Genomic DNA, 24,579 nt, shown 5'->3' on the forward strand with positions numbered 1-24,579 from the left:
TGACCTCAGTCCTGGATGTTTCCAGGCCTCCGCAAGCCCTCAAGACTTCTCCGCAATCCAGCTCTGGGTGCTTGGCTCCCTGGACTGTTCCAAAGCCTGCAGATACCCGCCATGGTCCCGGCCCTGCCTAGCATGAGGAAGCCCATGGTGTTGCTTGGGGCCCCCTTTTCTCTGCCAGTCACCATCTTCATTGTCGTGTTCTAGGCTTTCCCGACTTGACCAGAAAGGACCTTCTGGTCCCAGGGCAGCCATCTGCGACTCATCAACTAGGCATCCACTCGGCTCAGGAGTGCTCCTTTCTGGCAAGTCCTCTCTCGATCAGAAGAAGAGACCTAAGGCTCAATTTAACAGACATCTCCTGAGCCCCTACTGAGTCCCACATTTTGTTCTAGGCACAGGGATTTAGGAATGAGCATGACAGGTTCCCTGCCCCTGCTGAAGTCATCACCAGCAGAAGGGTCAGGCCTTTGGTTCTACTGTGCAGGATGACTAGGGCCAAGGACTCTCAGAATGGGCTTGAATACAGGAAGAAGCAAGGACTCCCGCCCAGGGTGTAGGTATTAGGGGAGACCTCACAAAGGAGGGGCCATGTGCGTTGGGCCTTAAAGGAAGTGGAGGAGGTGGGCTGATGGGGGAGGGGCAGAAGGAGCTGTTTTGGCAGTGGGGCACGTGGGCAGAACACCACACAAGCTCACCAGACAACAGTGAATCCTGGGGTGGGCGGCCCGGTTTCTGGTGGGGAGACCCCTGCTCAGGAGACCCTAACCAAGCTTACCTGAATTTCCTCCCAGGAGCCAACTTCACCCTGCGTGAGCTAGGCCTGGGAGAGGTGACGCCCCCTCATGGCACCCTGTACCGGACAGACATAGGCCTCCCACACTGCGGCTACTCCATGGGGGCCAGCTCTGATGCCGACGTTGAGGCCGACACTGTACTGTCCCCTGAGCATCCCGTGCGGCTCTGGGGCCGGAGCACACGGTCGGGGCGCAGCTCCTGCCTGTCCAGCCGGGCCAACTCCAACCTCACGCTCACCGACACTGAGCACGAGAACACCGAGACCGGTGAGTGGCCACCTTGGCCTGTGCCAGGTGCCGGGGTTTTAATTACAATATTGATTTTCTGCTCCATCGCTTGGGGCTCCGGTAAAGTTGGTGAAAAATTGCTTTGCTCTCAGTGGTCAAAAGTCAGAGCCTTTTGCACGGTCACACAAAACACCTACCCACTGGTGACACAGCAGAGATTGGGTCACTGCTCTTTGTTTTCGGGTTTTCAGATTGGGAGGTGCCTCAGGCACAGGGTTATTACTTGCAAGGTGCCTGTGGTGGGGGCAGGGGGGGCAGCGGTAACGGATCTCCAGCAGCTTGTTCTTTGTTGCATCAGCCATGTCTGGTCTTTCCTGAATCCCTCTCTGTCTCCAGCCTCCAGGTGCTCAGCAGTCCTGGGGGGGTCTCCACCGGGGGCGCCCTCCCCCCGTATTTCAGGCTGGTCAGAGGATGGCCTTGAACAAAAACTGTCATGTTGGGGTAACTCAAAGCCTGAGGGTTTGCTCCAGCTTTCCCCCGATCTCATGTGCAGATCTGGGGACGTGCAGATTTTGGGCTCGATCACACCCTCACCTCTGCACCCCTTCCTCCAAGGCCCAAGAGATGTTGTGGGAGAAAAAGATGGCAGCTCGTTCACATGTCTCCTTGTACAGGGGAAGGGCGGGAACTCGGTTTCAGAATTTCCCTCCTTACTTTTGGGACCTCCTTGGCAGATGTCTGAGGGGCTCTGGGTTAGTTGCAGCCCTGTGGTCTCCCTTCTCCAGTGCTTTGTGCCCAGCCACACTCTGGGCAGCTTTGTGGACCCGGGCCAGAACTGAGGAAGCCGCTGCTGGGTCTGGCAGCACAGCCTTGGGGAGGGGAGTGGAGACTGGGACAGCCCCTCTGCCCAGGGGAGCGGGGAGGGCTTTTGGTCTCAGAAGTCCAGGAAGGGGATGTGCTAGTGCTTCCATACCAGGGTGGGAAGGGCAATGGGAGTGAAAACTGGAAAGGCCCAGCCAGGCACCAGTGCCCCCTACTGGTTTCCAGCTCCGAGTGCAGGATCCTCCTAATTCCTGTGCAGGCTTCCCCAGAGGCGTGTGTTGGGGAGGGGGGTGAGGGTGGAGACCAGGTCAGAGGTGAAGGCTTAGGCAGGTTAATCTCTGAAAAGGATGCTCTAGCTAGGTTATACACAACAGAGTCCCAGATTTGAGTCGGTCAGGAGACTAGGTAAGGTCAGGGTCAGGTGGGAAATTTATTTCCTTAAAGAGTCAGGTGCAGCAGAGTTCCAAATATCCATTCCACCAGCCCTCCCAGAGAGCTTGGAAGTTTTCCTGTGGGAGCCTGTGCACCTGTCTGAGGGGTAAGGGAGCAGCAGTGCCTGGATACTGGCTTGGCCTTGTCACCCTCCCTTGCCCTGTGAGGAGGACAATGACCTCAGCACCGAGGGAGATCCCCCTCTCTGCAGTGACAAGCCATCCACCTTCCCACCTTCCCAGCTTCCCACCAAGGCCCAAGCCAAGGCAGCAGCCCCTTTGCCCCCCACTCTCGCCGTGTACTGAACAAGAGCACGGATTTGATATGTAAGGCCTTTACAGAGAAAATGGTCTCTGATCAGGAGGCAGGGAGCCTCAGTTCCATTACTGACCCGGAGTGTGGCACTGGATAAGTTGGATTCTTTCTCTGGACCTCTGTTTCCTTTTCCTCATCTGTAAAATAAGTAGTTTTAAACAAAATCAGCATTTCCTGTATCTGAGAATGTTAATAGTTCTTAGGGTGGGGTGGGGATGACAGCAGAAAAGTGCCCTGTGGTCAAATAATGTAGGAAACATATGTTGTTTTAAGCTGATTTCTTTGCTGCAGGACTTCTCAGAGCCTTTAATCTATTAACGTGCCTGCTAATGGGTAAACCACCAAGGAGAGACATACGCAGCATCCCCCAAATTGATGTGAGCGTGGAACACTTTGCTCTCAGAGCATCTGATGGGTTCGGTGTTCTAATGAACACTTTTGGGGAAGAGCTGAGCTGAAGGACCCGCAAGCCCTTCTAGATCTGGGATTCTGTGATCTGAAGTGCTTGTGTTAAGATGGAGGCACACAAGAAGAAAATGATAATATGATAATAGCAACGTTAGCAGTCAGCAGCTGCTGCTAACCAGCGGCCCCTAAGCAGTGCTGATGCTTTAGTTCTAGGGTCTCATTTCCCCCCAGGAACACTGCTTTGAGGTAGGTTGTATCATCCCCATTGTGCAGAATAAGGAGACTATGGCACTGAGAGGTTAAGATACCTGCAGAAGTCACATCACTAGCAAGGCAGGATTTGAACACAGGCCTTCATGACTCTAAGATCTTTATTCTTGTAGCCCTAGTGACCGTGAATTTCCTCTGCAGCGAAGTACTTAGGTTGTTTGCTCTTTTGCAGGCTTCTGGCCGTGGTGACAAATGATCATTTTTCCACAAAGTCATGACAGAGAGAGGTGCACGCCGCCCACATTATTGTATATTCCCTGAGAGCTGAATTAGAGCTGAATTAAGCCTCTGTTGGGTGATAATGACATGGTCGAGGAGCCTCAAGAGCTTCAGCCTTTGATAACAGGGACGGGAAATTGATAACGGGGACAGGAAATAGCTGCCTGCTTCCCCTGGCCGGGCCACCTCTTCCTTCTCTTCCGATGGTCTGTTTCAACACTGGCTGCCGCACTCAAGCCTCGCTGTGCTCGAGGAAGACAGGCAGGCGAAGGAGGTAGACAGGTGACTCTAACAGAGATCCCCCGACCTCCGCAGCCCTTCCAGGCCTGGACTCCCCAAGCCCAGACACCCACAGCTGCCCACGTGCTTGTCCGCTTGCCCCTAGGTGGAAAGCTACGCTAACAGCTTTGTTATCCTCGGGTCTAAATAGTGACAGTGAATCATACTGACAGTGTGTGAGCCGTAGGAATGGCTCCCTTTTGTCTACTGATGAAGTTGACAGTGCTGTTGTGTGCCCCGTTGTCTCCCCAACTTACAGCTGAGGACCGGGGCTCTGGGAATGAAGGGGGAAGAGCTGACACCAGGCCCTACCCAGGAGTCTGGTTCTGTCCTGTCTGCTCTCCCTCCCTTCTCCATGCCCCTCCCATCTCCTTCTCCCTCCTCTGCCCTCCTCTCTCTGTCTCACATTCATCCCCTCCCCTAGTTCTCCTTCTTTGATGAGAACTTGGGTCTTGCCACCAGAACGGGACCCTATCGCACTGGGTACATTAGCCAGACACCTCAGAGTGTGACCGCTTTCCAGAAGTACAGGGGAGCCATACGGAGGGCCCTTCATGTGTCAAGCCACCGCTCATGTGTGATTGCCTTTAATCCTCATGACAGTGCCATGGCATTCCCATTTCCCAGATGGGGAAACTGAGGCTCCAAAGAGTCTCCTGGCGGAGACGGTGGAGCTGGGAAGTCAGCAGGTCACCAAAGCTTGGGTGGGAACTCAGATCTTTCAGTCCTATAATCCGAGCTCCTTGCCCACCTCCATTTGAATCAGCGAGTGTTAGACTCTCAGTTGAGGCCACCAAAAATACGTGACCACGTTCTCAGAGATCTTTACCAAATGTGAAATGCAGAGTAACTCCAGCAACTTCCAGCCACAGGAAGGAACATCAACTCTGCCTACCCACCCAGCCTCGCATTAGTCAATAGTAATTGTCAACAGTATTGATAGTGGTGGAGGGTTTTGCTGAGGTCATGGCGATGCTGCATGCAGCTGCCATCAATAATAACTTTTATGGGGTCCATTAAAGCCAGTTTCTGCCCCTGAAGGTTAATGTCAGCAGCTTTTATGTCACTGCTTAATATCCAAAATAAATACAGAATTGACTGGGTAATGTAAACACAAATTTTCTGCACCACGGCCGTCAGGCAGAGCCAGCCCTCGGGCCTCCTCTGCTGAGTGGGGCCAGCAGGCTAGGGGATGGCATGGAGAAGTTGGCACCAGGCCAGGCACACAGTTAGCATCAATAAATGTTTTTAGAAAGCAAAGGTTGCGATTCGAGCTCCATTCCCAACTGCTGGGTCAGTCTGACAACAACGTCTCTGTTGTAGATGTATATTGTAATTCACTCTATACCTCTCCCAAGCTCCCTCAGTGTGCTGGGCATGATTCTGGAGTCAGGAGTCTAGATGAATAGCAGGGAGGTGGAGATAGGACGACCTTGGGTCTCTGTCTGCAGCGGAGGTATAGCAGGCACTGTTGTAGGGTTGAAAGAGCAGCAGTTCTGGAGTCTAATGAGGAGCTCTGCGCTCCTCTCCTGATTGTGCCCTGTCCAGCTCTGAAACCTTGGGCAAGGCCCCTCGGCTCCCCAAGCCACGGCTTCCTCATTTCTTTTTTAAAAAAATTTTTTTTCAACGTTTATTTATTTTTGGGACAGAGAGAGACAGAGCATGAACGGGGGAGGGGCAGAGAGAGAGGGAGACACAGAATCGGAATCAGGCTCCAGGCTCTGAGCCATCAGCCCAGAGCCTGACGCGGGGCTCGAACTCACAGACTGCGAGATCGTGACCTGAGCTGAAGTCGGACGCTTAACCTACTGAGCCACCCAGGCGCCCCAAGCTTCCTCATTTCTAAGACAATGTGGCGGTGGTTACCAGGGGCCAAGAGAGCAGGGAATGGGGAGTTAGGGTTTAATGGATGCGGAGTTTCAGGTAGGGATGCTGTAAAAGTTCTGCAGATGAATAGGTGACGGTCACACAACAAGGTGAATGTACTTCATGCCTCTGGATTGTACTGGTTTAAAGGGTTATGTATGTTGGGGCGCCTGGGTGGCTCAGTTGGTTAAGCGTCCGACTTCGGCTCAGGTCATGATCTCACGGTCCGTGGGTTTGAGCCCCGCGTCGGGCTCTGTGTCTCCCGCTCTCTGCCCCTCCCCCACTCGTGCTCTGTCTCTCTCTGTCTCAAAAATAAATAAACATTAAAAAAAAGGGTTATGTATGTTTTACCACAGTAATTAAAAGAAGACAGACTCAGCATGTCTTCTTTCCTTGATGCGTTACTATGAGCCTACGCTACACCTGTGAAGCACGCAGTCTGTGTTGGTCCTTAACTGATGCTGGCTATTGATATTAATTTTTTAAGGAGCTGTGGAATGATGGTAAAAGTAGCCACTGGTCTTACCCTGAGGGTGCAAAGGCTCATTCCTTCATCTCACTCTTGTTATGCACGTGGGCTTGAAGGCCAAGTAGGATTTCACTGAGCATCAGGGATCTAGAGAGAGGCATTCCCGGTAGAGAAAATGCACCAGGCGAGGCTTAGAGGCATGTGAAGAGGCAGGCGGGGGGGTGGGGGGTGGTCTGGGGAATTGTGAGAATTTACTCTGTGCTTTAATCCCAGAGGCAAATTGAGAAATGCATTTAGAAAAGAAATGATGAACAGAATCACAGTTACCCCAAAAGTATCAAGCAGCCTGGGTGTCAAAAGGGAAATTATTGGTTAACCTAATTAGGCAGCCAAATTGCTTATTCAGAGTCAGAAGATTAGGGGAGCATCTCCAAAGCACAGTGAGAAAGAAGCTCATTACCAATTTAACTCAATTTATCCTCTACCCTCCGTAGCCCCATGCTCATGAGACTTGGTTTAAAAAATCTATAAGCATATCTATCATTAATTCCCTGAGAGGCCAGAAACTGCAGCTACCCAGCCATTGTGTGCATAAGGCTCCATCTTCTAAGGTAGGAAGCCAGATTCCCTCAGCCTGAGAAGTTGGACAGCTGGGTTTGACTGCACTTCTGCCTCATGAGCTGCCCATACTCCCTTTCAGGAACACAGAGGAATTAGGGAATTCGACTCTCCACCTGGGCAGCTATCCATGGACAATGAGTGCTGTAAGGCCCCAACTTCCAAAACAGGATTAGAAACAGCCTATTAGAGAACCTGAGAACCCGAGAATCTGAGAATCCAGGAGCTAGAAGGAACATAGAGACAACAAGCCCATTAACTCTTAGCCTTTCCTCAATTTCCAGCCGAGGAAACTGAGATTCAGAGAGGTGACTTGCTGAAGGTTGCACAGCTAGTAAATGGCAGAACCAGGGTCTGAGTCCAAATCCACCTCTCCCCAATACCTGTGATCTTTCCTAGCCACTGCACTCCACAGTTTGTTCTGTTTTATAGAAACATGTTTTTATTAGTTCAACGTGTACAATATATATATAATCTAGGAGGTGATTCTAGCTGTTTTCAGAACATAATGTTCTTTGTCAATGTGAGAAGCTTGCAGAAAAGAAACCGAATCCATAACCTGTTAGAGTTGATGTGGAGCTAGAGATCATACCAGGCCACTCTCAGATTGTGACCTGCTGGACAAAAGACATTTAGAGTAGGGATCATAGAGGTTTAAGAGAAAAATTCCAACCAGAAGGTATCTGAGAAGGTTTTATGGAAGAAGTGCTGGCCACTGGGCTTTGAGGGGTGGAAAAGACTAACAGGTGAAAAGGGGGAGGAAAGGGCGTTGTCTGTAGACAAGGCATGAAGGTGGACAAGTAAAAGGTGTGTCCCACGAAGTTAGAAGATAGGAGTATAACTGAGAATATGGGAAGGGGATGTGTTCAGAGGGGAGGTTGGAGAGTGAGCAGGATCCTGTCATTTAACAACTATTTATTGAGCACCTACTATGTTCCAGTTACTGTTTTAGGTCTTGGGGTCCCAGCATGGTCGATACAGATGAAACCACCACTGCTTAGTGGGGAGACTGATGATAAACAAGTGTAAAAACTAAATGCTGCAGGATGTAATGGAAAAGGGGAGAGGGAATTCCAGGGTGAGAGCAAGGTTGCAGTTCTAAACATGGTGGCCAAAGAAGGCTTCACTGAGAAGGTGACGTGTGAGGTAGGCATGGGAGTAAGTGGTGAGGACATCTGGAAGAAAAGCAATCCTGGCAGAAGGGTGGGCAGGCTCAAAAGCCTTGAGGCAGAAGCGTATCTGGCTTGTGTGAAAAGTAGCAATGAGACCAGTATGGCTGGGGTAGGGGAGATGTCAAAGAGGTGATGTGGCACAGGCCATTGCAGGAGCAGTCGCGGGAGGGTCCTGAGCTGAGGAGCGACAGGTTCTGATTGATGCTAAGACAGGAGCATTCTGGAAGCTCTGTTGAGAGTAGACTCTAGTGGGCCATGTCAACGTAGGAGGCTATTGCTATAATCCAGAGAGAGAGGATGGGGCTAGGACAAAGAGGAAGCGTGGAGGCAGTGAAGACGGTATCTGGGCCTGGAGAAGGGAACAAGCCACCTCTTCCCTGGTCCCTCCAGGGCCTTGTAGCAGCGAGGAAGACCTCCATACTCAGATTCTGTGACCGAGATGGGCTCCCGGGTACTCTCAGGGGAGGGACACATTTGACCCTTCTCCTAGCCTCACAGCTCCTTTGGCCCAGCAGCCGGGTCCTTGAGTACTGGCCTGTCCCGTGCCGCACCCCGTGCTCTCTCATGGCCGTGGCTATGAGCCAACCCCCCTGCCCGTCCCTCATCCTACCCTCCGACCCACTGCTGACCTTGCTGCCTGACTCCCACTCCCAGCCTTGCCTAACCTCCCACATGAGACTCTTGGCACCATCTTGTTTTGTTATTATCTTGGCTTCCCTTCAGCCATATTTCCATAAAACCCTTCCTTCTGGCCGGGTGCCTCAAACTGCCTTGGTGAAGTGTGACACAGGGCCTCCTCTCCGTAGCTTCACGTCTGCTAGAATTGCCTAGGATCTGGAAGCCAGTATCTGACAGCCACGAACAGTGTTGCTCTTGGGAGTTCCTTGTAAGGGGACTTTAAGGAGTCCTGGCCCAGTTTCAATGCTCCCCAGTCCGCGAGGCACTGGCGAGCTTCATTGCTCTCCCTGGTGGGCAGAACATGCTAATACAAGAGCACCTTCCTTCCACACTGGGAAGAGGAAAAGCGAGATAGGGAGATTCAAAGCTATGCTAAATTAAGATAGATTGCATTCTTGAAACTAGGTTAGGACCCGCCGTGTGCAGAGAGGTACAGCAAACCACAGTTTTGCTTTCAATTTGAGCCAACACGATTCTCAACTCATTGGAAGCAATGATGTGCACAGTGACAAACTTCCTACCAGAAGACGTTTTCCAGGCATCTTTTTTTTCCCATCAATAAGCCCAGCTCTGTCCCGGGAGAATGGATCCTGGGCCTGTTTCAACCTCATCTAATCCAGGATGACTTCAGGGGGGAAGGGAGTAACTGGTGGTGGGGAAAGAGCTCCCTTACCCACGGGAGCCTCGTTCCAGTGCCAGAGTGTGTGGAGTCCAGGGACAAACCTGGTTTCAGTTTTAGCCTCTGTCACCAGTCCCAGTGTGACCCTGAGCAAGCCACTCCTCTCCAGGTATTAGTTTTCCCGTCAACCAGATGAGGTTATTGGAATCTCGCTCGGGCAGCAAGATGATTTGGAAGGAGAATGGGCTTTGGGGTTGAACTCAGAATCCCAGCTTAGCCGCTCAAGAATCGGGTGATTTTTGTGCAACCTACTGGATCTCACCGGGCCTCGGTTTCTTCATCTGCATCATGGCAATGAACATGTGTCTACCTCCTAAAGTTGTAACGAGGCTGAAAGGTGACTGTGCACACGAAGGGGTCAATACTGTGTTTTCCAAACTGGGTCACGACCAATCCCAAAATAAAGGCTGTGGCTCAGCACAATCATTTAAAATAGTATTAGCAAAGAGAACCGAGAGGAGCAGAATAGAGTTCATAGCACATAGTGAGGAAAGTCAGTTTGTGAATTTTTATTTTAATTATCCTTTACACGCAGCACCTGCACTAGGTCAACCAGGTCATCACCTACAATGTGTTTCTTACTGAGGGGTTCAGTTAGAAAAAAAGTTTAAAACTAAAAGATGGTACCTGGCACCTAGCAGGACTTTGTGCACGTCAATTCCTTTCCTTCAAGAAACCCTTAGGTTGAAGATTCCACAATCCATGATGTCACAGTCTTGTCCAAAAACTGTTGACATCGGTACTTCTAAGGCCCCCTTACTGAGAATGAGTATAGATTTGTCAGGGCCTCACGATTCAGTAGAAGGAGGCTGGGCTCTGGGATCAGATCGACTTGCCCATCGTCACATGGCGTGAATGATGATAGAGCCGGCATCCCTGGTTTGTAGACCCCAGCCATCTCTCCTATGAGAATGGCCAGTGGGGTGACTAACATGCCCTAGGGTAACGGTGAGCTGTGAAGACAGCAGGAAAGGCACCCCCCAGACAGGAAGAGCTGACTCAGGAAGATACAGGGGACTGGAAGAGCCATCCCTGCGTTCACCTAACCAGCTGAATCTCTCTACTCAGCACAAAGGCAACCGGAGAGGGACCTGGGCACATCTACATGCGCACCACAGGCAGCTAGCGTGTTAAGTAAAATTTGCCTTCCCCCGACCCGGGGATGCTTGTTACAAATTTAATTACACACTAATCAACCCAAACAGATTGACTACAGTATAGCAATTGCTTTCTTTCCTTTGACTTTGGGCCAGAGAGAAGCATGTGGAACATGTGACAGTGTGCGGAAGGGCTCCTGGGAGTTCATGTGAGCCTGATACATGAAGCGTAGGGCAGAGAGGTTAACAGTGCTTACTCACAGGATGTGGATCCAGACTCTGGGCAAACCCCACAACATACCTCTTCAGGGGAGAGGTCTCAGAGAAAGCCAGGCCCTCCCCTACACTCTTCCCAAAGTGGCAGGGACCCACTCAACTCCCAAGAGGTTGCTCCCAACCTCTTCTGATGGCAGGGAGCAGCAATGGTGAAGATAAGGAGCATTCAGCCAGCAGTCAGAAGCCTCAGGTCTGACACCCGGCTGTGTGCACTGTTCAGGACATAGCAAACAGCTTGTCCTGGCTGAGCCGGTGGGGATTAAGAGGAGATGAGGCCAGAGAGAAAGACTGGGCCCCATCATGGCAGAGGACAGCTGAAAACTGCTGGCTCAAGAGCTCAGCTTTTCCCCTGAAGGTTGTAAGGAACCACACAAAAGGTTTAAGCAGGGAGAGGTCAAAGGGGGCAAATGCTTTCCCTGATCGAGGTGAGGACGTCAACCAACAGGACAGAGTTTGTTCTTCCCATTCTGCTGTGATGAAATTGCCCCTCGCGCCACTGTGCGTGAAGTGGTGTCCTAAATTCACATGCTGAAGCTCTCACCCCTAGTGTGATGGTAGGTAATTAGGTTTAGATGAGGTCGTGAAGGTGGCACCCTCGTGCTGGGATTAGTGCCTTTAGAGGACAAGGAAGAGGGAGACGTGGCTGTCTCCATGCACGTGCAGGGAGGAAAATCCATGTGAGCACGTAGCAGGAAGGCAGCCATCTGCAAGCCAGGAAGAGAGTTCTCACCAGAACCTAACCATGCTGGCACCCTCCAGAGCTGTGAGAAAATGTATTTCTGTTGTCGAAGCCAGGCTGTGGTATTTTGTTATGGCAGCCCAAGCTGACTAAGACAGGCTTCGAAAGCTTAAGTAACTTGCCAGCCAGGAAGTCACAAAGCTGATACCTAACACAGGGCTGTTGAAATCCAAAGCTCTTACCCCTGCCCGTGCTGCCTCCGGGAGACAGGAATGCAAAACTATTCGAGGGGATGAGTGCCAACGGTTTTCTGAGTTAAAAAGGTGCCAGCATGCAAGACCATCCCCTCGAACAAAACGAAACAAAACAAAAACAAAATGCTTGGTAATTCACACCTTTAAGCACAGACTCCGGGGAGCCAGACTGCCTGGATTTGAACACCAGCTCTTCAACTTACTAGCTGCGTCGCACAGTGTCACACAAGCGAGTTTCTGAATCTCCCCATGCCTCAGTTTCCTTGCCAGCACAACGGGAATAATTCTCCTGTCTCCCTCATAGGATTAAATGAGCCCAGAGGGTTAAAGCACTTAGAATAGTGCCTGGTGCATAGGAAGTGCCGTATAAGCTTAGGCTGTTGTTGTTATTAATTGTGCGGCACTTTGTGATTTACGAAGTGTTCTCACGTTCTGTTCAACATTTGCAGCAGCCTTGGAGGCAGATATCTGTGTCTTCATTGTTTTGGAAGTGCTCTGAGATCACACGGCTGGGAAGTGGTCGGGATGGAATTCAAGCCCAGGTCCCTCTGACCCCACACCCACACACTGTTGTCCGAAACTGTAACTGGCAGCTGGCCCCAGCCTGGCCCCTTCCGCCAAAGATGACTCCCCAGCTACCAGGGCCTGATTTTGCTCAGGCCCGTTTCCCCCAGTCGCACTAGGAGAAGGATCTCAGCCTGGGCTCTTTGTTCGGGAAGAAACTTCCTTTCAAATAAAGAGCCGAACCCTCTATGTTCCAAATACTGAAGAGCACTTTTCTTTCCACTGCCACTCGGCAGCCTGGCTCCTAAATGAGTTTTCTGTGCTCAGCTTTGTAGGACCTTAGCTACAAAACAAATTGCTTTTCTGAATGTGCCTCGAAAAAGCAAATAATCATATGGAGCAAACCAGGTTTGAAGTGTGGTATAAACAAAGGGAGATTGTTTGCCACTCCAGCTGCTCAGAAGGGTGGAGGAGGGAGGAGAGCCGGGCCATGATGGGTGTGAACTGGGCTGTGAAAATGCGGAGGAGACTCTTCAATAGGAACCAAATGGGCTAAGTCAGAAGGTAGACAACCCATTAGAAGTAAGGTACTGCGGGCATCTCTCCAGTTCTGTGGCCTTACATGGTAGCAAAAAAAAAGAGGGAAACTGCTCAAGTCCAAAGGATTTACCCTTCTTTCTACATACGTCCACAACTTTCGATAATTTATTACCTCCACGCTAGAGTTAGCAGTGCTAAAAGATGCATTGTATTTGGAGAAAATAATTGTGTCACTTTTTTCCCTCAGCTAGATTTAAAAAGCTCTTCAAAAGTCGGCTGTGGCGCTGGGCTATTATTACTCACATTTGGGGAGTGTGTAATAGCTCACGATGTCCTTTAGTACCCAACATTTCATAAATTAGCACATCAATTCCCTGGTCTAGGGCACCTGAGCCCACACCCTGACTTTGAACCCTGTCAGGGGACCTATGAACTTGGAGCCCATGCATGTATGCAGGGGGCAGTGCCCAAGGCTCAGTGAGTCCCTAGAAGGACTCACAGGGCTCGGCATACAGTGAGACGCATGGCTAAGACTTATTACAGCAAAAGGATACAAAGCAAACGAACAAAGGGAAAAGGTGCAGAGGGTGAAGTCTGGAGGAAACCAGGCACAAGCTTCCAAGAGTCCTCTCCCAGCAGAGTCACTCGGGATGGGCCTGATTCCAGCAATGAGTGGTAATGACATGCAAAGTGCTCTCTACCAAGAAGCTCAAAAGAGGCCGTGTGCCGAAAGATTTCATCAGACGGCTGGTCACATAGGTGCCTTCTGCCTAACTCAGGCCCAAATTTTAGACTCTCAGAAGGAAGACGCTCATTATTTATACACACTGCCTAGGTATGGTCAAGCCACTTTTTTTTTTTTTTAATGTTTACTTATTTTTGAGAGAGAAAGAGAGTGTGTGTGAGCAGGGGAGGGACAGAGAGAGGGGGAGACACAGAACCTGAAGTGGGCTCTAGACTCTGAGCTGTCAGCACAGAGCCCAACACGGGGCTCGAACCCCTGAACCACAAGATCATGACCTGATCCGAAGTAGGATGCTTAACTGACTGAGCCACCCAGGCAGCCCAAAGCCACTCTTAACATTTAGGGCAGGTTTCATGTCAGGTAAGGACCTGTTTACCCAGACCCCAGCCATGGGCCAGCCTTGCAAGCTGACCTTTCTAAGGTGGCAGTCTCGGTCCTTTGCGTTAACTCTTCTGCGTGAGTCTCTCTGCGTGAGTCCCATGCAGCTTGTGAGTCACCCTATCAGACCACCCAGTGTGTCCTTCTCAGGGCAGCTTTGTAGCCCTTGACTCTTCATCTTTCATGTGATAACTCTCATCGTGTGGTTACGAACTTTATAAGACATCACTTGATACAGAGAGCCCACTACTAGAGCAGTGAAAGAGCAGAGAAAGTGAACTGATGGATCTTCCTCAGGAAAAAGAGAAGCACGTTTGAACGCTCCTGCCGTGGGGCCTTGGGGCCACACTCCTTGGGCTGCAGTCGTGCGGATGAACTGGGGGCTGGAGGGATCGTGAAGCCACATGCCCCCCCTGTACCCATTCAGCAACATGTGCTAGTGTGGCACAAACGCTGTGGTGAAGCAGACATGGGCTCTGGCCCCAGGGGCTCACGGGCCAAGGAAGAGCACCACATACCTGCACAGGATCTGCATAGTGTTGCATGAGTGCTGGGTGGCCAGCAGTCAGAGAATCGGCAGAAGAAACCTGCCCCCGAATAAAATGATTGCTAAGATCCCCTGCAGCTCTGAGTACCTGCCCAGGGAGAGTGGGGACAGGAACGCAGCAAGAAGAAAGGGTACCACGGTAGCCCTGCACCCCTACCAATCCTGGAACACAGTTTTCAGGAGTTCCGATGGCCAAGGGGGAGGGGCAGCTTGGAGACTGTGGGACAAGGATGCCTGCTTGGTTCAGAAACAGGCCAGGGGAGAGCCTTACCTGGTGCTCAGGTGTGAAAGTTCCAGACCCCTTGACTATGTCAGCCTCTCTGTTAGGGCATGGAAACATCAAAATATCTTTAATGCCCTCCAGCCAAAGACCACCCGTAGCTCCCCTGTGGTTGAGTGAGGTTTCTAGACTCTTGGCAGTGAGGGCAAATGCACACTATGGTGGGGGCGGGGGGGGGGGGCGGGCATTGGGTGCCTCAGTACAGGGTTGGCCCTGTGTTAAATTATTTGGGGGTGGGTTCAAGGAAGTGGAGCTTTGTTCTGGATTGGATACTGTCAGGCAGTAGGAGTAACTCTGTGCCTGTGTGTCTTAAATCTTATGTAGAAGCCAGAAAGAATGACATGAGGTTAAAGTTGTAACTGGAGGAGCACCTGGGTGGCTCGTCGGTTAAGCGCCTGACTCTGACTCTGGCCCGGGTCATGATCTCATGGTTCAGGAGTTCGAGCCCTGCATTGTGATCTGTGCTGACAGCTCAGAGCCTGGAGCCTGCTTCGGATTCTGTATCTCCATTTCTCTCTGCCCCTCCCCAACTTGCACTCTGTCTGTCTCAAAAATAAATAAACATTAAAAAAAAAATCAAGTTGTAACTGGAAAAGAAGCACCAGTCACTCATATTATCCAGGATAGGGGGATGTTCAGTCATTTTGCAGTTTGGACAATGTTCCATTTTTGTTGAGTATCAGACATGATTGCAGAGGGGTCTTGCCTTTGTCTTAGTCACAGTCAGCGCCCCCCTCTGAAGTTGGTGAAATTGTTTATATTCAGCAGGTAAAAGCGACCACCTAGCTGTGAATGCCAGGCCACTTCCTGGCTGTCAAGGACTGCTTTGCTCTTTCTCATCCCAAACCAAAAGATAAGGGAACAGACCCACTGTCTCAGGATGACGGCTCGCTTTGAGAGCCTTCAGTGACTTGTGCCTGTGATATATCTCAGTGTCCCAGGAAGATAATAATGAAAATCACTTATTTAATAATAATTGCTATTAAGTTCTATTAAATAATTATTCATTTAACAATATGTGCTCAAATAATACAGGTTATTTACTGAATAGTTATTATAGGTCGGGTACCACATGAGCCTCTTTACATAATCTCATTTCATCCCTTAATATCTCTGCAAGATTGGTGTTTTGTTTTTGGCAGATGAGGAAATAGAGGCTGGGACAGGTTAAGGGACTTCCCTAAGGCCATGCATATAAGAGGTAGTAGAAACTGATTTCAAACATGGACCTGCCCGGTTCCAAAACCCATGCTTTTCCCCTGCCCCGGGCCTCTTTGACACATGGCTCCTTATAGGCCCTGACGACTGTGACTTGCCAAGCCGTGAGCTGTGGCCGAGACTGTTCAGCTCCGGGACTAATCCAAGGCGTATTCCCATACGGGCAGGGTGACAGGGGGTGGGTGGTTAAGACCACAAAATGGCACAGGTCGCCTACACCCAGGTCCCGCCAGAATGCCATGGTTCTTGGGAGCTGCTGTCGTGACTCCCAACAAAGTGAGCTCATCCTGGCATCCCCCCCGAGAGGGAGGGTGAGCTGGATCTATTTTTTATTCTTGCACAGTTGGCTAATTAATATGCAAAAGAGCTGCCCATTATTGATTAACTTTATATTCCACGATGACAACGTCTTAATGAAACTCAATATGTATAGCTCAAAAGCTGGGGTGGAACTTTTCGGTAGGAGTGATGGTTCACCTTGCCATCCCCTTCAGAGGTTCAGCATTGTTTAACTGGGGAAGGCACAAGAACGTCAAGACGGGTTTCAGTTGGTGCCTTGGCTGGAGGCGTTACTTATCTTTCAGTGGTCTGTTTTGTATTTATCTAGAAGCCTTTTCACAGATCTGTGCCGCTCTAGGCCAGACCATGATTCATTTATCTATTTCAGAAGAATCAGGGCCTGTCACATGAGATTCCGTACGTGGGGTTCTTACGGCATCCTATGAAGGAGCACGTACCCACGTTTCAGGGTACTAGACTGAGGCCCAGGGAAGCAAACAGAAGAAGGCCGTAGCACTTATTGGGTGCTCTGTTAGTTTTCTAGAGCTGCTTAACAAAGTACCACAAACCGGCTGCCTCCAAACAGCAGAAACTGATTGCCTCACAGTTCCAGAAGCTTGAAGTGTGAAATCAAGGTACTGACACAGCCATGTTCCATCTGACGTGTGTGAGGGAATCTTTCCTTATCTCTCCCTAGTTTCTGATGGGTTGCTGGCAATCACGGACATTCCTTGGCTTCAGCTACAGGAATATAATCTCTGTCTTCTTTAACACGTGGTGTTCTCTTATATGTCTGTCTTCACATGGCCGTCTCCATATAAGGATACCGGTCTTGTCGAATCAGGGGCCCATCCTAAGCTATCCCTAGGCCTCATCTTCACTCATTACATCTGTAATGACCCTATTTCCAAATAAGGTCGCATACTGAGGTGCTTGGAGTTAGGACTTTGTCTTAGTCTGTTCAGGATGCAATAGCCAAATACCACAGACTGATGGCTTACACAATAAACATTTATTTCACACATTTCTGGAGGCTGGGAAGTCCAAGACCAAGGCCAAGATCAGTGCCTCATCAGAGACGGTTTCCTAATTCATAGATGGCTGCCTTCTTGCTGTGTCCTCACATGGCAGAAGGGTGAGGAAGCTCTCTGGGGTCGATTTTATAAGGGCATTCATCCCGTTCAGGATGGCTTATGACCTAATTGCCTTCCAAAGGCCCCACCCCCTTAAACGATCACATTGGGGGTTGGAACTCCAACATGTGAATTTTAGGGGGACAGAAGCACTGAGTCTGTAGCAGGCTTCAACATGTCTTTTTTTTTTTTTTTGGAGGGGAATAATTCAGTCCATAAGAGATGGTTATTAGGTACCAGGCACTTTGCCCCCACCACCAGTCCGCAGCCTGACTCTTAAGTGAATTTGGAGCTTCTTAATGCCCTAGGAATGATAAACAGGAGAAACCGTTTTAGTCTGAATGATACGGCAGTTGCAACTCTCCACACTGGACTGGCTACAGCTTCCCTTCCCTCTCCTTGGCACACACTACCTCACCGCTAAGCCAGCTGGGTCAGGACACCAAATTTTAGGCCTCCTCTAAGCGGGTGAGCCCCTTCATTGGAGCTGTGGGTACCACAGAGAAGATTGCCGCCTGAGGCCATGCGGGAGACTGTGGGGCTTTGCCATTCACAGCAGGGCCGATATGTGTGGGGCTGTGTGCAAGGACTCGGCTGAGCGGCTGGCTTGAGTGTGTGGGGGGCAGGAACGTATGCATATGTGGGACCCCAGGTGACCAGTACAGATACGCTCAATGATGTGTGAGTGCAAGTGTGTGGTGACGTCAGGGTAATTATGTCAGCAGGGGAATTAACGTGCAACTGGGTGTGGGGAACATGTGAACAACAGTGGACAGGTTTGACTGTACGTGAGGATATGTCTATGTGTGTCTGCGCATGAGCGAGGGAGTGGGTGGGATTTCTGCCAGATACCTGTTGTGGTTCAGAATCAGGCAGCAGCCAAAGGTGAAATCTTTCCTCCTATAAAGATGGAGAAGAAAGGCTTTAGGGGCCTTTTTTTATTTTGAAAACGAGAGAGAGAGAGAGAGAGAGAGAGAGAGAGAGAGAGAGATTGAGAGAGATGTCATCCAGTTAGTGGTTGTTAATTAGGAACAGGTCCCAGGGAAGCTGCCTGTGCGGCAGCACCAATAAATCACTCATTAACTGTCCATGGCTGCCTGCCTCCAAGTCGGGCTTCTCTGGAGCTGGAGCTCAATCACAGCCAGGCTCGGGCCTTCCCACTACAGATGAATCAGCTGAGAAGGGGCTGCATATCTCCCAGATCCCCACCCATCAGTGTCCCCAGGATGCACTAGGCAAGAGAGAGGGCTGAGCCCCCATTCATTGACTCAAGTCCAGGTTTCTCTGCATGCAGAACCCCCTCGGCCCCCTAATCCCATGGGACCCTTGTGGCCTTGTTGGCCTCATCTCTTACCATTCTGCGTTGATTCAGGTTCCAGTTCAAGCGTTCCCTGGTCACGGCCTCTTGTACTGCCTCGCACACACCTGTTAGAGCTATCTGTCGCGTCTACCCGTGTCTCACAGGGAGGCATGCATGGGGTGGGTACTCAGGAAATAAATTCTTGCTTGACCCACCCCTCCCAACTTTGTCACCAAAGTAATATCCACCAGCAATATTTTAAGGCATTGGATTTAGCTAAAACCGCCATAGACTTTGGCATAGGAGGTGGAAAAGGAAGTGACCGCTTAATGGGTACAGGGGTTTTGGGGGCGCGGTGATAAAATGTTTAGAATGCATCATAGTAACAGTTGCACAATACTGGGCATGTGCAAAATGCCACTGAATATGTACACATTAAAATGGTTAAAAGGGTAAATTTTGTGTTGTATATGTTTTTCTACAATAAAAAAATACTTTAAAAAAATCCCACCAACGTAGAGCACTTTATTCATCCATTCCTTCAACATACATTTATTGAGTACATCTGCAGGATCAGGCCCAAGGGATATGGAAGTGTTTGGGATTAGGGCAAGCAGATGGATGGATGCTTCCTGTTTTAACCCAGCATGTGGGTAACCCTCGCAACACTGGGAGGTTGCCATATTTGCCCCCACTTTATACGTGAGCAAACTACGAGTCACAAAGGCAGGGATCTTGGCCACAGTCACAGCTCCTAAGCGATGGAAGAGGATATAAACCTGTGTCTGTGTGCTGCGAGCCCATCCTGTTTCTAGAACCATGTGTTTCCTCCAAGTTTCAGGGCCAGTGCTCACAAGTTGCCGTAAGAGTGAAGGACCCACGTGACTGGCAAACCAGACATTGCCAAGGCCAATTCCTCCACCAGCTCCTTTGGTTGAGGGCCCTACCATCTCTCCTCCCTCGGCCCCCCGCCTCCTGGGCCCCCCACCGCATCCCATCCTCAGCACTGCCGGCACGCTGATCTTTCTAATCTGATTAGCTACATGCTCCTTGGAGATGTTTCTCTCAGTGCCCTGACCTCCTTGCTAAGCAGTAATTTCAGGATAGCGACTTTGGAATGACATTCTTTGTTTTTGTTTACTTTCTAAAAGATGTAGAATCGGTCCACATCTCACAGCCTCTGCTTTTGTGCTTAACTGAAATGTGTTGAAAGGCTTAATGGATAATTACTGAGTATCTTCCCCATATAGAAAAAGATATTTGGTCAAATACAGTCATTCTTTAATCTGGTTGAGGTATGGGGTGCAAGGAAACTGGATGTCAGAATTAGAAGCCCTTAGTTTAGGAAGCTTAGGAATCCCCATCTTGGGGGCCAAATACAGATGTAACCCTGGCAGCATGAAGTTGAAAGACAGTAGGATTATGGATTGGTGAAAAACTGGCAAAAATATGTCACCGGTGTCTTTCCTCCAGACATTGAGGCATAGGCCAGGATCTGCTGTAGTTTTGGTTGGCATCAGTACAGAGATACTTCAGAGAGAGGAATCAGAGATTAAATCCTGCCTCTGGAGTCAAATAGAGATAGCGAAGAGCAGTACTGGTGAGGGGGAAAGAGGGATATGGCGTGGTTATTATAGGCTATTTTCTTTTGACTCCAGACCTGATGTTCCTTTTTCTAGGCTTCTTTGTTCATTCATCCATTCTTGCATTCATTTGTTCATCAAATGTTTGTGGAGAACCTGATATTTCCAAGGCCCTGTTTTAATGATTATAGATAGAAATAAGAGTTACATACTAGTCAGTAGAGGTTAATCCATGTTGCAGTAACAAATAGCTCATATCTCTGTAACATAACAGAGTTTCTTTCTCATGTCGTGTACTTACTCATCATGCTTCAGGGGTGTGGGAGGAAGGGTTTCTTCACACAGTCTCTCAAAAGCCAGGCTTATCAAGGCTCCACTATCTTATAGCTGCACTCTCTAGAGCAAATGATCTTCTTGGCTGCTTCTTACAGCCCATGGGCCTGACTTAGTCATATGGCCTCACCTAACTGCCAGGTAGCAGGAATGTGTGCTCCTCCCATGTGCCCAGAAACAGAAGACAACCAGATTGGTAAGCACCAGAAGCCCTGTACAACTTAGCATAATAAAAAGGGCTGGGGTATGAACACGATTGAATACCTGTCCTTGAGACATTTCCATCCAGAAGAGACAAGTGGACAGACCTAATAGCTGGAGGACATCAAGAGTATGGTGGAGAGGGGGAAACGAGTTGTGATATAAGATTTGAGAGGGGGGAGCCATTCACTAGAATCTTCCAGGATGGAGCCAGAGGGTGCTGGCATGTTTGTATGTACATGTATAGTATGACTGCTGAAGTGTATAGGGGGTGGCTTGTGTAGCAAGAGGTGAGACTAGGTAAGCAGGGCCTTGGGCAGCACCTGTAGATATTTGAAACTTATTCTGTAAAGGAAGGAAAGCCATCAGAGGGCTTTAAGAAAGGACAGGACTCTTTGTGTTTTAGAAAGATCACCTGGCTTCCACGTGAAGACGGAGAGTGAGCGACAGATAGTGGCCCACAAAATCAGGGTAGTGGTCATGGGGACAGATATGAGAGGTACTTACGTGGAGGAACTGATGAAATTTGGTGACTAATGAATGTAGGCCATGGGAGAAGAAATGGATCCAGGCTGGTGACCCCATTTTTGATTGGGGTAGCTGTGGATGCGGTAAGAAATGCTGGAGCACGTTTGTGGGGAAAGATAAGAAGCTGAGTGTTAGATATTGCTGAGTTAGAAATGCCTTTGGAAACTCCAAGTCAAGATGTCTACAGAACACTCATATAATAGGGCCTGGTGCTTAGGAGGATCTAAGTACTCTTAGAACTTAGTACTTAGGTACTGTTCATACCCTTCTGGAGTAATCTAATAAATTAAAGGTGGGAGTAACCTATGCTGAGAAGAGTTCTTTCCTCCAGGGATCTCAAATTATACACCTATTGGTAACAGAATTGTTTTTTAAATTGTTCCAATCTTTCAAAATAGAATCATTTCCTGCTGATCTGCTTCTCAAGACCCAGTTCCTTAGTCTGAGAGAAGTCATTGACTGTTCTCCGGCCTTCTGCAACGCAAACTGGGGTCCTTACCAAGTCGCTATCATCGTCCAGACCCTGAGTCCCCCCAGAGGGCTGGCACTTGTTCATCTGGCTAGGCACCCAGGTGCTCAGTGAATGTTCCTTGAACAAATGAATAAATTAAACTATTCAAAACTGTGAGGTCCCTTGTGAAAATATAAATCGTATTTCCATTTTCCAAAAGCCTTTAATAAATTATAACTCACCAAATTAAAATAAACATTTGTTTTACCTTCCACCAAGCAGGTCTCTGGAGGATTTGACACCTTTTCATCTTCAAAGTGCTTTCAAAACAAGAGCTGGTTTCCCCCAAAGGCCCCTCTTTACAAGTTATAGACCATAAACAGATACAGAAATGTATTAACATTCAGAAGTGAAGATGCTCAGGCTAGTTTTAAAGAGAAACTTCTCCAGGTTTAAAAAAAAAAAAGGCAAATTGTTTCTTTAATTTTTTTTTTTTTGAGTGCCTTCAGTGTGCCGAGATTTGTGTTAAGGACTTTCAATATCTATTACCTTTATCTCCCAACGGTCCCGTGAAGTACGTACTCTCATTTTTACTTCAGAGAGAACAGCACTGAGGCCAGAGAGAAAAGATGATTTGCCCAGGGACACATAGCTCGTAAGAGGGAGAACCAAGAACCGAACGTAAATCCCTCTAACTCCAGAACCACTGAGCTTTCCTTGGCATTGTTGTTTCTCCACTCCGGCTCGTATGTCACCTGCATCACACACACACCAAATCCCGGGGTCCCCTCCCAGCCTCAGGGCACTGAACTCTGGAGAGAGATGCTTGGGAATCTGCATTTTCAATGAACTTCCCAGGTGCTGCTTATTTTTATGCACACTGAGATTTGATAACCTACACTCTATATACCCCATAGTAGGTTTCTAAAGCTTAGGTTCTTCTCTAGAGGGATGAGCTTAAAAAACAAAGGGGGGAATAAGTAGGCTCTGAACACCATGTGCCTTCCACTGAGCTTGGCAGATCTGGCCCTCTGTACACTAAGGGAGACAGCCTCTACCTCCCTCCCTGCTTCTCTAGGCCGCACTGGCTGAGATAGAAAGCTTCCTCTGTTCCCCTGCTTTGCGTGGCAAGCTTGGGTTGATGTTTTCTCTCTGCTCCATATGGATTTTGCAATTAACTCACTAGAAAAGTAAATCACAGGGTGCCTGGAATAATAAATGCAGTGAACACCAGGCCTCCGCCAAGGAGACTGGGACCAGATCCAGAGTGTGACTAAGGTTCCCGGGCTGGTGCAGGAAGGAGGCAGGAGGCCAAAGGCTGGCAGCTCCCGGAGGCTGGACAAAAGCAATAGATGAAGAAGGAGAGGGGACTTGTGGTTGAGGTCCAGCACCTTTTGTCTATGTTCAGCATAATGCTCAGTGTTCTCCATTCTTTATCTCACCAATTCCACACTACTCTTTTGGTCCAAAATTTTTGTTCTCATTTTACAGGAAAAGACACTGAAGTTCAGAAAGTCACTTCCCAACTTTCAGCTTCTCCAGGAAGCCTTACTTGCTCCTCACTTTCTGTCATCTTTCCCTTCTCTGAGCAGCTTAGAGTAGGAAGAGCTTCTTACCAGCAGGCACTGAGGACAGCTGGGGCATGCTGACAGCTGATCTGGAGGAACCTGGCACCTCACCTGTGAAACAGGATGGTGACTGTGCCTAGGAGGCAGGGCTCTTGTGAGTTCTGAATCTTCTCTGTTATGTGGGAGCACTCCAGATACTGCTTGACACAGACTAGGCACTTGGAACATTATTCCCCTTTCACCTCTGCATTACTCACCTAAACCATTTCCTGTTACGGAATGAGTGATACCTTTTCCTGATCTAAAACATCACTGAGTTACACATGGACAGAGAGGCATTAAAGCTTGCACAAGGAGTAGGGTTTATAGAAGGGTAATATGCCTAATGATAAAGCTGGCATGATAATCAAGAACAGGTGCCAAACCAGCGTGGTTTGGACTGGACTGGAAGTAGCTTGGAAGTTCTGGATTCGAGGCTGGAGGTAACAGGTCTTCACCTGACAGCCTTGCCTCTAGGGCACTGTGCACGCTTTGGCTTCTTCTTGCTTCTTGGTGGGGCACTTCCTGCTTCCGCGTTCAACCTCAAAGCTAGAATCTGGTTGGCTGAGCCCGTCTTTTCGCGTCAAGCCATTGGTTAAAGAAAAGTGGGTGGAGTCGGGCAGGGCAGAGCCATGTGGTGTGTGCAGCCTGGCACCCTAGGCCCACGCCCCAGCAGTAGCCCTGGGCGGGCTCTTTGCACCTGAAGGGGCCGTGGGCGGGCTGGCGCAAGGCCGTTTCTTTGCCATAGACGATGCCATCTAGACTTTTCACTCCAGAAGAATAAAGATTTTGTCTTCTCTTTCTGTCCCCTCACTCTGGGCCTGCACTCAGTCCTCCCGAAAGGCTTTTGGGGTTAGGAGGAAGAACAAAAGGAATAAAAATGTTCTGTTTGCTCCACTTGGCTGTGGACTTTTATGGCCTAACTGAAGGTTAGGTTAGGTGCCTGCATCTCCCTCGGAGGGAGTCCTGCCCATCCGCCGGTAAGCAGAATTCTTTGCTGTGAAGGAACTCTGCCAGGGATGACGTCACATCCAAATTTGTTCAGTTTACAAGTCAAAAGACGTTTTCTCTTCTTGTCTCCAGAGCCTAAAAATCAGGCTGGCTTCTTTTTGCTTCTCAATGCTTCCTGAGCAATAAAGGTTCTGGAATCTGAGCCGGGCTGACAGTTCTGTTGATGTGTGGGAAATGTAGGGCTGGGGTCTGTCCAAGTTTCAGTGGCATTTACTCTGCTGTCATCACAGCTCCAAAACTCTTTGGTGACTGTAAGACAAATGGGCATGACTCAGCAAAGCAAGAACAGACACTGGGAATCAGAAAAATGTTTTGGCTCTTGATAGGGTTTAGTAGTTTTTGTTGTTTTTTTGTTTTTTGGGTTTTTTTTTTTTGGTTTTTTGTTT

At 49.3% G+C, this 24,579-nt stretch overlaps 1 protein-coding gene across 1 annotated transcript in view; it reads left to right on the forward strand.

Moving 5' to 3' along the window:
* The window catches only part of TENM4 (teneurin transmembrane protein 4), a 747,207-nt gene that overhangs the window by 362,243 nt on the left and 360,385 nt on the right, over positions 1-24,579 (forward strand). The window contains 1 exon segment of the mRNA XM_047823379.1: positions 792-1,061. Coding sequence (XP_047679335.1) covers positions 792-1,061 — 270 coding nt within the window.

This window comes from Prionailurus viverrinus, chromosome D1 (assembly GCF_022837055.1).
Source record: "Prionailurus viverrinus isolate Anna chromosome D1, UM_Priviv_1.0, whole genome shotgun sequence".
In the NCBI taxonomy this organism is placed as follows: domain Eukaryota; kingdom Metazoa; phylum Chordata; class Mammalia; order Carnivora; family Felidae; genus Prionailurus; species Prionailurus viverrinus.